Genomic DNA, 14063 nt, shown 5'->3' on the forward strand with positions numbered 1-14063 from the left:
AACAAAGCCCCGTATGACGCGGCTGAGCCAGTGAAGTTTGAATCACCAGAAACTATACACCAAAACTCTATTAGCTCATTGACAAGAAAGTTGTTTGGCGCCGACTCCAAAACGGTGAGTACGTTGCAGCTCCGCTGGATCTTAAAAATAAAACAACTTTTATTTGACACTTTGTTCACCCTCTTTCTCTGTCCCTTATACCTTAGTCTGCCACCATGGTATCTATAACCAGGCCTAGAGTATTTAGCGTTGCCCTGCTCACGCTAATTCTGGTGCAATGTAGAGCCCATGCCCAGTCTCAAGAAGAGAAGAGAGTGCAACGCTGGGGTGATATGAGTGATATATGGGCTCGACCATACCGTGGTGAATTCCGTGTTTTTCGACGGCAGGTAACCTCTGATGCTGATGTCAGCACGACACATGAAGGAGCCTCAATTCCTCCCACCTCCTTGCCAGTCGAAAGTTCACCAAGCTCTAATGACTTAACAAGCTCGGTTGAGAAATCAACTGTATCCGCAACCAACACAATTGGTTCGAGTAGCACCTTGCATCCTTCGCGAAGAGATCCATTGCAGTCAAGCAGTATTTCTTCTACAAATGAAGAAGTTTCCTCTGCATCTCAAACTTCTCCACCCACTAAAGAAAACTCTAAAACGGAGAAGCCGTCTACATTTATACCGTCTGAACCATCCAAGCCTACCTCCTCTGACCCTTTGGTCACTTCAATTCCCTCAACGTCAAAACCGTCGACTGTTTCGCCTTTCCCAACTTCAATTCCGCCATCAACTTCAAATCCGCCATCGACTTCTCCTTCATCGACTAGCAATCCTCCTAGTACAACTGTGGATACGAGCACATCGAGTCCCTCTAAGACCTCAGTTACTTCCACTGAAAAGCCTGAGACTGCGACTCAAATTGTGACAAAAACCCAGACGAACAAGCCGGCTCCTGACCAGCCTGAAACTCCTGATGTGACGGTGGTAACCATTACTTCGGTGGATGGAACTCTGGTGACAATCACGGCTTCGCGTCCCGCCAACATCCAAGTTCCTACCCTGATCAATGAAGCGGCCTCCAATTTAAAATCCATAATTATATCGCTGGCAAGTGGGGTACTCGTAGCGACGATTGTAATGATCGTTTAACACCATCTTGCACGTCTATACTCACATGCATCCATATTTATATATTTATATTTTATTCACCCCGTTATATATTGTATCACCTGTGGAAACCACACCCATATAAATCACAATAAATATTCCTATATATGGCCTTACACAGATGTAATTACACTAAAGAAAGCTTTCGGCATTTATCTCTGAGCATATATATGATGCCAACCTACTCTAAGAACAAAATACGAACACATGCACCTCCCAAATACTATTTACCTATATTATATACTTAAGTACAGATTAAGTACTATAATTTTCATACAATACTTTAGATCAAGAATTCTCTCTTAATGCAAAGGCTTTAAAAAGAATACCTCCTATTATATATAATAGTGTTAGATAAACTCTAGACGTGCATAATTTCATGCCATTTTAGTTTCCTCTTAGATATCAATTTTCAGTACAGTCCAATAGATGATGGAGCAGATTACTGTATATTGTAAATTTGGTAATATCCAAAAAGTCACAGCTTCACCAACTTCGGATCAATTTCCATTATTAAATTATTATTATTCAATATATTCAGTACATATAATATTAAGTTGTAGTAATTCTTGTATCTATTAAGAGCCGTCAAGATAAATTAATTAGTAACGGACAGTCTTGGTGACGTAGATAGTGCATCTCTCGGTAACAGTGTTAGTTACTGTCTTAGGGGGAGGTGTAATTGTCACCGTCTTAGTAGTGGTGACCGGAGGTTGAGTGATTGTCACAGGAGGCTTAGTAACAGTGACAGGTGGGAGAGTAACGGTCACAGGGGGCTTGGTGATGGTGACCGGAGGAGCGGTAACGGTAACTGGAGGACGAGTGACGGTGACAGGAGGAAGAGTGACGGTAACTGGAGGACGGGTTACAGTGACAGGAGGGAGAGTGACGGTAACTGCAGGACGGGTAACGGTAACAGTGGGGGGAGTTACAGTGACAGGGGGGAGAGTCACGGTCACAGGAGGACGAGTCACGGTCACCACACTAGTCACGTAGGCAGGGGGGGCAGTGACGGTGACAGGGGGAAGAGTGACAATGGAGGAAACAGTCACTGGAGGGAGAGTCACTGTACCTTTGCAGCCGTAGATGTTCTGGTTCAAGCTTCCTGCACCAGGGCCGCTGTTGTTCGAGTTGTTAATGTTGTTTTCAGCAATTTGCTGATGCCCACCAACAGAGTTGTTACCACCGATGCCAATAGCACGCTTGTTGGGCGCAGCGGAGGTAGAGGCAATCAAACCGAGAGCAATGGCGACAAGGGAGAAAGAGGTCTTCATTTTTGTGATTAGTTGTGTTAAGGAGTGTTGATAGAGATAAGAAATGAATGTGTGTTGTTTTAAAGGAGTGTTGACCTAAGTGCTAAACTTAGAGAAATAGATCGTGAGTTGATGGTCAGATCAAATCGTAAAATGGGTGTATTTATATACTTTTAATTCACGCAGATTCTCGTGCTGAAAAAAGAGAATAAATCCCTTCAATTCGCCACAAGAGTGTGTAGACACGTTTTACTTTTGCCGGTTCAAATTTGCCCAGATCTCTCCCTATATCTGGCAGGAGACAATGTTTTTCCCACCAAATCTCCCATTTTCTTCGATATGTTTGATTTATCTGAATACCTAATAAGTATGTAATAAACCGTGTGCTTTTCTGCATGCTAAAGCGATTCCTAATGCTGGTTTAAGACCTTATACAATCCTATCAATTCTATTGCTAAAGGCAATTCGCCATTTAGATTTTTAAGGGGTTTCATGTCATCTGAATTATTTCTCCGATACACCATTGTTATGCTCTCCGCGAGATTGAAGCTTCGATCCAAAACGCCCTCGGCAAACATATTCATTGTTTGAAACGTAGATTTTAAGTAATATAGAATTGAACAATTCTCATAGCGACTTAACAGAGTGAAAACCCAACTCTTTCTTATGAAACTCTGCGATCACTTAGTTTACTCCAATAGAAAATCTCCCAAGAAAAAACCCGAATGGGAGGGAAAGAGGCAGTTTGTAAAATGGCTTCCGAAAGTTTTTGAAAATTGTCTTGGCCTTGATGGGCCACGATAACTCTGGGATGAATAGATAGGATCTCAGATATACTCGGAAAATGGAAGCAGCTTAGATAAGCCTGGTCCACAATGCTTATATTCTCTAAATGGAGTAGAGATCTCCCAATACTTAGCTTCAACTGATTGCACAACCAGCAAAAGATTCGGCAATATGTTCTCCTGAGTTCCATCCTATTTTTACATAATGTGGTCCATGCTCGAATAGTTGGAATGAGAGTGCTTCGATTCAATTAGTATTAGATATACAGATTAATAGACCAAAGGAATCAGTCCTTTGGTGGCCGAACAATCTATTAATAGGCCATGATTTGACCAGCGGTTTCGTTTTCGGCTGTTTTGAGCAGTTTCAATATACTAAACTAAGGTTCCTCAACCTCTTAATTCAAATCCCCATACCGTCTTATATTACACTTTATCTATCCGCAGATGAAGACTCCTTCAAAGCTGCGCTTTGAAATCAGTAAGATAGTAATATTCAGGTAATCAACTCCACAAGGCGATGGTGTAGGGAGCATACGCGTGAGATGGTTAGACGCATAGTGAATCATAGATAGATTGTGAGTTATTTTAGTTCTTTGTTAAAAAAGAGCATAAAATAGAAATATATTATTCTATATTATGCTCAAAAAATTTTTTTTAAATATAGGTACTGTTTATCGACGCATATATTAAAAACATATCGGCAATTCCTGTAATAGCGAGTACTAGTCGAAAGGGCGAAAGTAAATATTTGTATATTAATATAAAAGTGAAGAAGCAGATTTATTCGTATAACAAAAAAAGAAATAAAAGGCAAAATGTAAGGACAGACGTGAAGAGGAGATGTAATTATTTTGACAGTTTGAAATGTTAGGCTTCGAGTAAATGCACAACTTCTTCCCAAATTTTCTTACTCTCTTTGTAAAATTCAACTCGGCTTTCCGCATAGGCAACCAACATCCCTTGCACTTCGTGCAACTTAGTCTCCATGAAGAGCTCGTATTCCTTCGTCACCTCATTCGAAAATGCTACACTCACATCGTTACTTGATTCCACCGCCTCTTGCAGCTCGGCTATCCGCTGGTTAAGGCGCGTAAGTCGTTCTTCACGGGCCTTATCTTGATCCACACCTTTGAACTCATCCATCTTATCGCGAATGTATGTAGATAATCCGCCCGACGAGCGTCCTGTTTGGAGTAGACGATCGCGTTCCTGGATGCTGGTATGGAGATATTCCGTCAGTTGCTCAAAATCCAACTGTTTTTCATCGCGCAACTTGAGGACATTTTTGATTGCATAGCAGTAAGCGAGGTAGTCATGGAGTTGTGATAAATAGTTGGAATCACCGACTTTTGTCTGGTAAAATATTATGATTAAATACTTAATGGAGAGAGTTTTGGTTATCATAGTCGCAAATACTCTACCATGTTTTTCAGTGAATTGGCATGCTGTTGTAGTGCGTTAGAAAAGTTCGTTAGCGGCTCCGTGATATCTCCTTCCAGTTGACTGAGCTGGAGAGTTGAATTACTGAAATCCAAATAGTCTTGCTCCATATCTTTCAAGTAAAACAAAGAAAACTCGATTAATAAACGAGGTAATTGTGAAATCTAAAGTCGTCTTACCAGATTGGCGTCGAAAAATTCGCTGGTGCACTCGCTCCACTGCTTGTATATTTTCTACCAGTTTGTCAATCACCTCCCGCATAGCCACAAAGCGTTCATCTGGTTTTCGAATACGCGTAAAGGCATTTAATAGGGCATCACCTAAATTTTCTAGCACGCTTTCTCTCTTATGTTTTGAGGTGGCTTCAGCGCTGAAGTCGCTAGCTTCGAGGAAGAGTCGAAGATGATCAGTACGCTGGAGGACAGGGTGGCGTGATATACGTTCCAAAAATCGTTGCAAGCTGTAGCAGCGAATTATATTAACAATGATAATAACAATAAGTGAATACAAAATTAGTTACCTTGCTCTACGACGCTCCAAAAATTCAGAACTAAATCTATCTCCTGTCAAATATTCTGAAATGGGGATGAGCTAATGGAGCACAAACTATGAAGACAGTCCATATATATATACATACCCATACGGTGTTTTTCTGGTAGAGGAGGGATGACAATTGCGGGGAATTCGCGGGAAAGCAAGGAGTAGAGGGTTACAAAGTCTTGGAATCGTCGTCGCACAGTGGTTGTGCCTTGTGAAAACCACTCAAGCGTGGTCTAATAGTATAAAATGTATTAATTATAGCAAAAAATAAAAAAAGGCAGATCAGAATAGAGTTTTACCTTTGTTGTAATCTGGTAAGAAACATATGTATCTTTTGTCCCATCCTGCTCTTTACGGGGATCTGTAACGGCAATTATCATGGGACGTACTGGGGGTCTTCTTTTATTAGCATTATTTGATGTAGCTCCAACTGCTGCTGAGGACTGAATAGTCGCGCTACTTGTTGAAGCTTCTCCCAAATTTGCCCTTGGCTCCTTTTCAACGCCGATACCCGAAGAAGGTTGAGCACTAAAATTTTCATGAGTGGAGTGAGCATGATGGGAAAGGATTTCAGTGTCTGTGTGGATGGACTATTGAATAATTTGAGCGAACTGGGCCACATCAAAGCAAATGATCAAAGACTTACTGCGAACATAGAATCATCTCCTCCATTTAGGTTCAAATTGAAAGCAGCTTCATTTAGTGAAGAAAGCGGCCCCGCTTCATCACTCGCAATTGGTTTATGCGCGGCATCGGCTATAGCACCTGTGTCCCAGCTTATAGAACTATACTCTTCATTATCCATCATAATCAATTTTCAATGATCAACTTTAGCCAAGTCTTGGGTTTTTCATTGCTGCGCGTCAAAGAAATGATCAGATATAGCCAAATTTAGATTACCGAATCGATAGAATAGGCATATAATTTCCGGCTATGTTGAAAAAACGATCGCTACAAAAACGGCGATTTCAATAGCGTGAAAACAATGATATATTTTTGCCGAGGCCCTGCTAAAGGATATGATAGGATAGACCATTGCTTGCACTCCATTGCAGCACCAATGATGGGTCTACTTTGCGAACAGTTCCGGAGCCTCTTCAGTGAGAGTAGGTCTAGAATTATGAGTTTCGTCTCGTTAAATAGTGTAGATTTGAATGCAATGCACGGATAACAAAGTTAATTTGGTCTAGAGAACAGGTATTCCCCAACACCGGTTTTTTTTAATTCCATATATTCGAATCAAGAGCCTGGTGGAACGATGCTTTAAATTGAAATAGAGGTGTTTGTTGAGTTAATTGTCAATACTAGCTGCCTGTCCTTTTCGCCTCGAACTCCAAGGCATCATTTCGCGCTATGAAAGTTAAGCAATCTCGGTCGATTATGTTTGCCCCTGCCCTGGCCGCTGCTGCGGTTTCAGCTACCACGGTGGCATATTATAACTTAATCAGTCCTGTCTCCCTCCATCACCACGAACACCCTGCAGACATAGAGATCACAGATCCTAGGTCGGGCACAATCTCCCGTAAATCATTAGTCGATTACGTGCTCGAAGAATGTCCGTCACTCAGCTCAGCATTCCACTCGACACCTTTTTTGTTCAATGGACATCTTCAAACGATTTTTGCAGCTCTTAACTCGCGAGGCTCCAAAACTATCAATCTTAAATATGATAGGTAAGATTTCTTCGCACTTGTTTGCCCATCCTACACTCACACTACTGTGTTTCAAACAGGGAAATACTGAATATGCCCGATGGTGGCCAGGTAATATTTTTCTAAATTATGTAAAATAGCGAGGATTAGTAATATATGTACTTCCCTATTAATAGGTCTCTCTCGATTGGTCCCATCCGGATAGTGCGGAAGATAGCACCCCCCTGCTTATGGTCCTTCATGGTGTTTCTGGAGGATCCGGCGAGAGCTATGTGATGGAGCTTGTCAGCAAACTTATCAAACCTCCTTACAACTATCGCACAGTTGTTTTTAATTATAGAGGCTGTGCACGTACTGAGCTGCTTACCCCACAGCTTTATAACGCAGGATGGACGGGTGATCTTGAGCTTGTGGTTGCGCATGTGCAGAAGTTGTACCCAAAGGCTCCCTTAATGGCTATTGGATATTCGTTAGGTGCGAATTTGCTAGTAAAATATTTGGGAGAACTTGGAGATAAAGCTCCTTTTGTGGCCGGCATATCAGTTGCGAATCCTTTCGATTTATTCACGTAATACACCGAAAATCAGTTATTGTATCGCCCGTAGGATAAATTTACATTCCTTTCTCTATAGCTCAAGCCGTAACCTCAATCACTCTTTCATGGGCAAACACTTCTATTCTCCCGTAATGAGTTCCAACCTTGTCCGTAATGTCAAGCGCTTTAAGAATATACTTGGCCAACACACAGGTGGCCTGGATGTCGAGCTAATTCTCAAGGCACGCAGCCTCCATGAATTTGATTCCCTCTGTACTAGCAAGGCATTCGGCTACTCCACGGCGGACGAGTACTATAGACTAAATAGCAGTGTCCTATTTTTACCCAAGGTGCGAGTGCCTTTGCTATGTTTAAACGCTCAAGATGACCCAGTTGCACCTGAAATCGCATACGCAGAATGTAAGAGCAACCCATACGTAATTTTGGCCACTACAAAACTAGGGGGGCACATTGGGTGGTATACTGGTATTGCAAACCCGAAGCGGTGGTGTACGGATCCTTTAGCTGAATTCTGCCAGGCTATGTTTCAGGTAATGAGCACTCTATGTTTTTATAATATACGGCAGCAATATTCTAATTCTAATTCCTTTTAGACGTCAAAACACATGACTACACAATCCTAAAGTCTCTTACAGCCTATGATACAGATAATCACCTAATTTTTCTTCCTAATAGACTTTTATTGTGCTTTTAAATTCAAAGCTTTTGAATGTCTTTTTGAATACAAACGAAGTTTTCCATAGAATTAATCGTATTAGAGAATATCTAGAAGTCGAGTGTATAGTAAGGTAGAGATTGGTATAGCTAATTTCCATCTGAAATGAACTCCAGGTTTAGTGGGCGCTTTTAGTAACATTAAAAAGAGTATAATTGCAAGACATTTATAAATTGGGTATCTGTTATGAAAGAGATATCTAAATGAAAATATGAGAATAATCTCACTTGAGCTTCTTAGTGCTTGCCAAATAGAACTTCAAGGCCATTATGTGCGACAGCTTATCCCTTTAAACATGTATCAATTTTTATTCCATATATTTCAACCAAATCTCAAATCTGGCAGCAGGGTTTCATCATATCTCTCAAGAAGCATCAATGGTTGCGCCTAAGCACCAAATAAAATTTACCAGCTGTGGGTCTCGAAGGGTGACCATTAACCGACTATGCGGCATTAACCTAACAACCCAGCCAACCAAAGCAAGCATGGGGCATGGTCCTCCGCGCAACCTTTTATAAAGAATCGGCTGCATTAGATGCTATATTCTGCCTTTGTTGGAATCAGGTGTTGGGCTTTTCTAGCAGGGCACTGTAATAAAATTTTAAAACTCCGGTACTCGAATTTTGTCACATTGGAGGGTAAAATTTCATTCTAGCTTTAGTACAAGAGATTTCTCACCAGAACGCATCATCGTCATGGCAGCCAATTCAAAACTTCTCAATCTGTACCTAACTTCTTTACACCGCCGTCCTCTGCGCACCAAAGCATTGACAGCTGGAACGCTTGCCGGCCTTCAAGAATTGGCTGCTCAACAGCTCTCGGGTACCTCCAAAGGAAATCCCGTTGACAAACGTGTTCTGCAAATGACGGCATACGGTAAGTCTAAATACATTCGTGTTCGATTCTCGAATGCTCTATTCGTTTCAAGACCTCTTGAGTGAAGTTTGTGAGCAAATGATATAGCATCAAAAACCGTCTATTCTCATTTGCAAAGTATATATATTTTTTAAATCCTATATATACCTTCTCGATAGGTCTTTTCATCAGCGGTCCGCTGGGTCACTATCTTTTCGATCTTTTGAATCGTGTTTTTGCTGGACGAACTGGAATTTCAGCTAAGATTCTCCAGATTCTCGCTGTGAATCTAATTCTATCTCCAATTCAAAACTCTGGTATATTTGCGCTAATTCTAGTGTTAATATAGTTATGTTCACAAACCATCTGTTGGAATAGTTTATTTAGCTGCCATGGCTATTATATCTGGTGCCCGTACCTGGGCGCAAGTAAGAACGGCAGTGAAGAAAGGCCTTTTACCAATGATGAAAATCTCATGGGTGATTTCTCCAGCTTGCATTGCTTTCGCTCAAGGATTTTTGCCGCCACAGTTCTGGGTAGTGTAGATTGTTTTGTGTAGTAGCATTTTAGGTCATCCTAACTTCTTAACTCTGATACTAGGTTCCATTCTTCAACTTGGTTGGATTTAGTGAGTTTGCTTTTATACACAAGTTGATATTTCTGAACTAATTGCTCCCATCCCCTTTTTTTGGATAGTCTTTGGAACATATATTAATACCATGACTAAGAAGAGGAGGCTTGACCAACAAAAACAGCGCAAAGACGAATAGCTGAAGCTTGTTTTTTGTCCTATATATTGCTTTTTTATGATCTTGCTACCATAATATATAAAGAGTAGGATACAGGCCGAGTATGGCCACGAATACAGTCCATAAAAATGCGTTATTATTTATAAAATTTGGGGAATAAGATAAAGGCAGAGTAAAGGAGGATAGCTTATTCAAATTCGAGTCTATTTAAACAAAATAAAGATGAGAAAATGGTTTTACTTTTTGCTGGGCTTTAGATGATGTGAAGTCATCTTGCGGCCCTTTTTATGGTCTTCCAAGCTTCTGCCCAATCGACTCTGCGGGCCTAGTGTAGGATCCACAATGAAATTCCATAGGACTCTAATCCATGACGTGTGATATGCAAGCGTGTCGTAGTACTCGGGCGCGAGCTGGCGTACATTGGGAAGACGGGACCACGGTATTTTGGTAAAGTCGTGATGCTCGTTATGATAGCCAATGTTCAAGAAGAACCAATTGAGACCACCATAATAGCTGTAGGTCTCCTGGCCATCGTCGAAAGTGTAGTGTTCCTGGATGAAGTGAGCAGCAGCAGGATGCAAGCTATAGCCCATCCATAAACTTAGGAAGAGATAGAGTAATCCACGCAGCCCACAGTATCTGAATACCAAATAGTCCGTCGCCACCGTGAACAGGAGATTTATGACTTCCCATTTTTGCGGCACTTTTTGCTGTACTGCCCCGCGCACAACATACATGACAGGATATATAAGCACCCATAACAACTTGAATAGTGCATTCCCACGAATCAAAAACCGCTCCCACTCAAGCGGTAAGTCGGGATCCCGTCCTATAACACCCTGAAAGGTGTGATGTTCTAGATGATATCGCCGAAAAGACATGGCGATAGGAACAGGTAGTCCAATATTGGCAATAAGGCCCATTACCCGGTTCAGTAATGGAGAAGGACCCACAAGGCCATGCGTAACTTCGTGGATAAGTACACCATACAGGCCAGTGAAAAATCCTCCAACAAAATACGCAACAAATAACATCGTCCAATGCCAGTTTACAAGGATTCTTCCGAACAAGTAAGCAATGGCAATCTGGACAGCAGCAGCCAGAATCGTAATAGGGATGGTGCGCCATTCGTACCCATAGAGCTTTTCTATTTCAGGATGAGATTGAAGTATAGTTGATTTTCGTTTGAAGTGTGGTTCGTCCAGATCATCAACGGCAATATCCTCATCAATATAGGGAATGGAGCGCATCCAGTCGCCAAGATAGAGTGGATGACGACGGTCATTTTCACCCGATGTGGCTTCAAGGTACGCTTGCCGCGTTTCAGTATTTGGTGGCATGGTAAAATGGGTTAGAAACGGTATAAAGAGAGAATGGTAAAGTGATATCTCGAGATATAAGGATATCGAAATATACTTCTATAAATCAACAGCTAAAATAAAGGATATATTTACTGATATAGGGAGTATATAGTAGTTAAAAATAGCATAAAGAAATGAAGGGAAAAATCACACTCAGCATTTTATTCTTTATAGTTTGATGCTTCAGTACTTGCTTCCTTAACTCATCCATCAATTGTTTGCAAAATTATTCGAGTCCGAACTCAAAATTTAAAAATTCGTTCGGTATCACACGATTTCGATTTTTTTGTTTTAAGGCGCAGCGTTGAGGGCAGTTTGTTAGACATAATTGTCTTCCATCCATAGTCTTGACGACTCTCCCTCTTCATCCATCCGTCGAAAAGCAAATAACAAGTGAAATGGTAAAGTGATTGAAATGGATGAATACAATATCCGAGGATATAGTGCTGATGTCTTTCTAATACGATTAGGCCAAGCGCACAAAGAAAGTCGGAGTCACGGGCAAGTACGGCACTCGCTATGGTGCTTCACTTCGTAAGCAGATTAAGAAGATGGAAATCACCCAGCACGCCAAATACACCTGTGCTTTCTGTGGAAAGGTAATTATTTTAGCTTAGCTATTAGGAGCACATGTTACTTTATAATGGATCTTGAAATGTTGGAATTCAATTGGTCAATGTTCGATCTGGATTATGATGATCTAATTTTGATCGTTTATATAGGATACTGTGAAGCGTGAAGCTGTTGGCATCTGGAAGTGCCGTGCATGCCGCAAGTCTATCGCTGGTGGTGCTTGGACCGTATCGTATGTGTCTATAAATTCAACTGCTATTCTAGCTGATCTCTAATTTTTTTTTTCATTATCTACTCAGGACGACCGCCGCAGCGACTGTTCGCAGTACTATCCGCCGTCTTCGCGAGTTGCAGGAATCGTAAATTTTACATTCTCCTACTACTCTCCAAGAAATAAATAAAGCCAACTTCATAAATTTAAATATAACGGGTGCTCTTATGTGCAATATTTTTTCGTTGATATCATATTAGCATACTTTACTTTTTATAACGTGTCTCATTTCAAAAGTATTGGAAATAATTTTTAATTACATTTTAAAAGAATGCAAAATTCACATCTTCATTTGGTTCTTACTCTCCAGCTCGGCCCTATTATCAAATATGATCGCTATATGAAGGACTAGAAATAAAATAAACTAAGAGTCAATTCCTTACCGAAGTTGTTTAGAAAAATCATCCTCTATATCATCATCGTCCCAATTATCTTCCCATAAGTTTGCTTCCTGGCTCTCATTCTCCGCTTCATTCCAATCTATTAAGAAAATAAGGTTAGTACATTTTATAGAAATAGGATCAGCTGCGAGATCAGTTGAATTTGTGTATTATCTCAATTTCACCACTTAAAATCAAATTGTATCATTCAATAAACTCAGGTATATATGTAATTCCGGGGAGAGATCCCAGCTCGGACTCACGTATCAAAAGTCATTCTAATTAGAGAAATTATTCACCTTCAGTGGCAAACTCTTCGAACTCGTCATCCTCTTCTAATACTCCTAGTTGTGGTGGAGGCTGATTTTGTGGTGTTTTATTTTCCTCTTGCGATGTTGTCTGATGAGTGTTTGAAGACATGTTTAGTTTAACACTAGTTCTGATGAAAAGCTACGATCAAAATGGAGGAGGGTACGCGTCAAATAGATAAATGTTCGGACGTCATTTTTGAGGCTTATGTATACGTCATTGCATAGGAGACTTAAGAAACATTCGCACTCCTCTCTTTTATACCTATGCGCGATCTTATTTAACTATTGATGCTGTGCAATGAGAATTTCTTAGTAAAATCGTAGAGATCTTAATATACAATATCACTGCGATTCAATAATATCTCGTCGCATCAAAATTGTTGCACCGCAAGTCTAGTCCGCCATGAGCGGTGAGTTACCCTCCTACTATTTTCACAACGAGCCAAAACGTAAGAATAAAATTCATGCATTAATAATTTTCTACGGATCCAAGACTCTATGTTTTCGTTTTGAAACCCCATTTAATAAATTTTTGCATGATCTTTTTCAAATACCAGTGGCGCCGCAGGAAATGACTGGCGATCAGGATTTGCTAAAAAAATATGACCTCTTGACCATGTACAGCAAATACGTGAAGCAAGCTAATGGAGATACTCAAAATGCAGAAGACGAAACGTATTTTCCTTACGTGAAAGATCTTCCAGGTATTGAATCTTCTCTCTTGACATTTTGTACTTGCACGTGTAAAATAAACGCGTGTATATATGTTTGTTGATTAAATTCTTGCTCTAGGAAAAATGGAGACAAAAAAGGATAATTATATCTTTAGCCTTATTAATGGACCGGAGATATCAGTATCTGATATTACCACTTTCGACAAAACCACTTTGGAGGAGGCATTTACACTTCGTCGTGGTCCTATCACAGGGGTCAGGGTTTTTTTTCCATCTGTCCTCTGCGCATCATTCTTATAATTTTCCCATTATAGTTTGATGGAAGTTTATTAGGTGTGGACGACGACTTCTCCGGTACTCCGGCCGCTCTAAGCGCTGCTGGGAGTGATGAACATAATGGTACAGGAGGTTGAATTATTCTATTCAATATTATTTAGGCAAATAATTTACTAACCGATTATCCTTTTAACCACAGATGGTGAAAAGAAACATAAAAAGAAGGTCGGTATCGAAATTTTAATGCCTATTAGATCAAAGATATTTAAATGATTTTTCAATTCTTTTTGCAGAAGAAAAAACGGAAACATGAAAATGAATATGAAGACGGAGAGCATGGAGAGCATAGAAAGAAAAAGAAGCGGAAGAGGGTAAGCATGATAAAATGTTGTTGATGGCTATCGACTAAGTAAAAGTTTATTGCAGGATAAGGAGCGTGAAGAGCGATATCTCGCCCATGAGGAACAAACAGTAATTATCGACTGAGTTAATAATTGAAAATGGGT

General features: G+C 40.4%; 9 protein-coding genes across 9 annotated transcripts; 5 read left to right on the forward strand and 4 right to left on the reverse strand.

Moving 5' to 3' along the window:
• Positions 1 to 215: 215 nt before the first annotated feature.
• On the forward strand, positions 216 to 1145 carry VTP21DRAFT_6296 (uncharacterized protein; the record flags this gene model as incomplete). The annotated part of the gene is made up of 1 exon (XM_069396910.1): positions 216 to 1145. The coding sequence occupies one exon, from the start codon at positions 216 to 218 to the stop codon at positions 1143 to 1145; it is 930 nt and encodes a 309-aa protein (XP_069247181.1).
• A 620-nt stretch (positions 1146 to 1765) lies between these two features.
• On the reverse strand, positions 1766 to 2437 carry VTP21DRAFT_6297 (uncharacterized protein; the record flags this gene model as incomplete). Its single annotated transcript, XM_069396911.1, has 1 exon — positions 1766 to 2437. The coding sequence occupies one exon, from the start codon at positions 2435 to 2437 to the stop codon at positions 1766 to 1768; it is 672 nt and encodes a 223-aa protein (XP_069247182.1).
• Positions 2438 to 4071: 1634 nt separating this feature from the next.
• Positions 4072 to 5992, reverse strand: VTP21DRAFT_6298 (uncharacterized protein; the record flags this gene model as incomplete). Its single annotated transcript, XM_069396912.1, has 7 exons — positions 4072 to 4557; positions 4626 to 4756; positions 4824 to 5104; positions 5165 to 5219; positions 5282 to 5417; positions 5484 to 5774; positions 5831 to 5992. The coding sequence occupies 7 exons, from the start codon at positions 5990 to 5992 to the stop codon at positions 4072 to 4074; spliced, it is 1542 nt and encodes a 513-aa protein (XP_069247183.1).
• Positions 5993 to 6537: 545 nt separating this feature from the next.
• Positions 6538 to 8015, forward strand: VTP21DRAFT_6299 (uncharacterized protein; the record flags this gene model as incomplete). The annotated part of the gene is made up of 5 exons (XM_069396913.1): positions 6538 to 6857; positions 6917 to 6947; positions 7013 to 7404; positions 7469 to 7922; positions 7986 to 8015. The coding sequence occupies 5 exons, from the start codon at positions 6538 to 6540 to the stop codon at positions 8013 to 8015; spliced, it is 1227 nt and encodes a 408-aa protein (XP_069247184.1).
• A 787-nt stretch (positions 8016 to 8802) lies between these two features.
• VTP21DRAFT_6300 (uncharacterized protein) lies at positions 8803 to 9732 on the forward strand (the record flags this gene model as incomplete). The annotated part of the gene is made up of 5 exons (XM_069396916.1): positions 8803 to 8983; positions 9142 to 9279; positions 9341 to 9498; positions 9563 to 9590; positions 9659 to 9732. 5 exons carry the CDS (start codon positions 8803 to 8805, stop codon positions 9730 to 9732), a joined length of 579 nt encoding a protein of 192 aa, XP_069247185.1.
• Positions 9733 to 9947: 215 nt separating this feature from the next.
• VTP21DRAFT_6301 (uncharacterized protein) lies at positions 9948 to 11051 on the reverse strand (the record flags this gene model as incomplete). The annotated part of the gene is made up of 1 exon (XM_069396917.1): positions 9948 to 11051. One exon carries the CDS (start codon positions 11049 to 11051, stop codon positions 9948 to 9950), a length of 1104 nt encoding a protein of 367 aa, XP_069247186.1.
• A 419-nt stretch (positions 11052 to 11470) lies between these two features.
• VTP21DRAFT_6302 (60S ribosomal protein eL43) lies at positions 11471 to 12008 on the forward strand (the record flags this gene model as incomplete). The annotated part of the gene is made up of 4 exons (XM_069396918.1): positions 11471 to 11473; positions 11543 to 11671; positions 11795 to 11877; positions 11945 to 12008. 4 exons carry the CDS (start codon positions 11471 to 11473, stop codon positions 12006 to 12008), a joined length of 279 nt encoding a protein of 92 aa, XP_069247187.1.
• Positions 12009 to 12196: 188 nt separating this feature from the next.
• VTP21DRAFT_6303 (uncharacterized protein) lies at positions 12197 to 12716 on the reverse strand (the record flags this gene model as incomplete). Its single annotated transcript, XM_069396919.1, has 3 exons — positions 12197 to 12233; positions 12300 to 12396; positions 12596 to 12716. The coding sequence occupies 3 exons, from the start codon at positions 12714 to 12716 to the stop codon at positions 12197 to 12199; spliced, it is 255 nt and encodes an 84-aa protein (XP_069247188.1).
• Positions 12717 to 13010: 294 nt separating this feature from the next.
• Positions 13011 to 14043, forward strand: VTP21DRAFT_6304 (uncharacterized protein; the record flags this gene model as incomplete). Its single annotated transcript, XM_069396920.1, has 7 exons — positions 13011 to 13056; positions 13165 to 13311; positions 13400 to 13536; positions 13596 to 13689; positions 13757 to 13782; positions 13851 to 13928; positions 13984 to 14043. The coding sequence occupies 7 exons, from the start codon at positions 13011 to 13013 to the stop codon at positions 14041 to 14043; spliced, it is 588 nt and encodes a 195-aa protein (XP_069247189.1).
• Between the last annotated feature and the right edge of the window lie 20 nt (positions 14044 to 14063).

Source organism: Calcarisporiella thermophila, assembly GCF_041956535.1.
Source record: "Calcarisporiella thermophila strain CBS 279.70 unplaced genomic scaffold VTP21scaffold_26, whole genome shotgun sequence".
Classification (NCBI taxonomy): Eukaryota; Fungi; Calcarisporiellomycota; class Calcarisporiellomycetes; order Calcarisporiellales; family Calcarisporiellaceae; genus Calcarisporiella; species Calcarisporiella thermophila.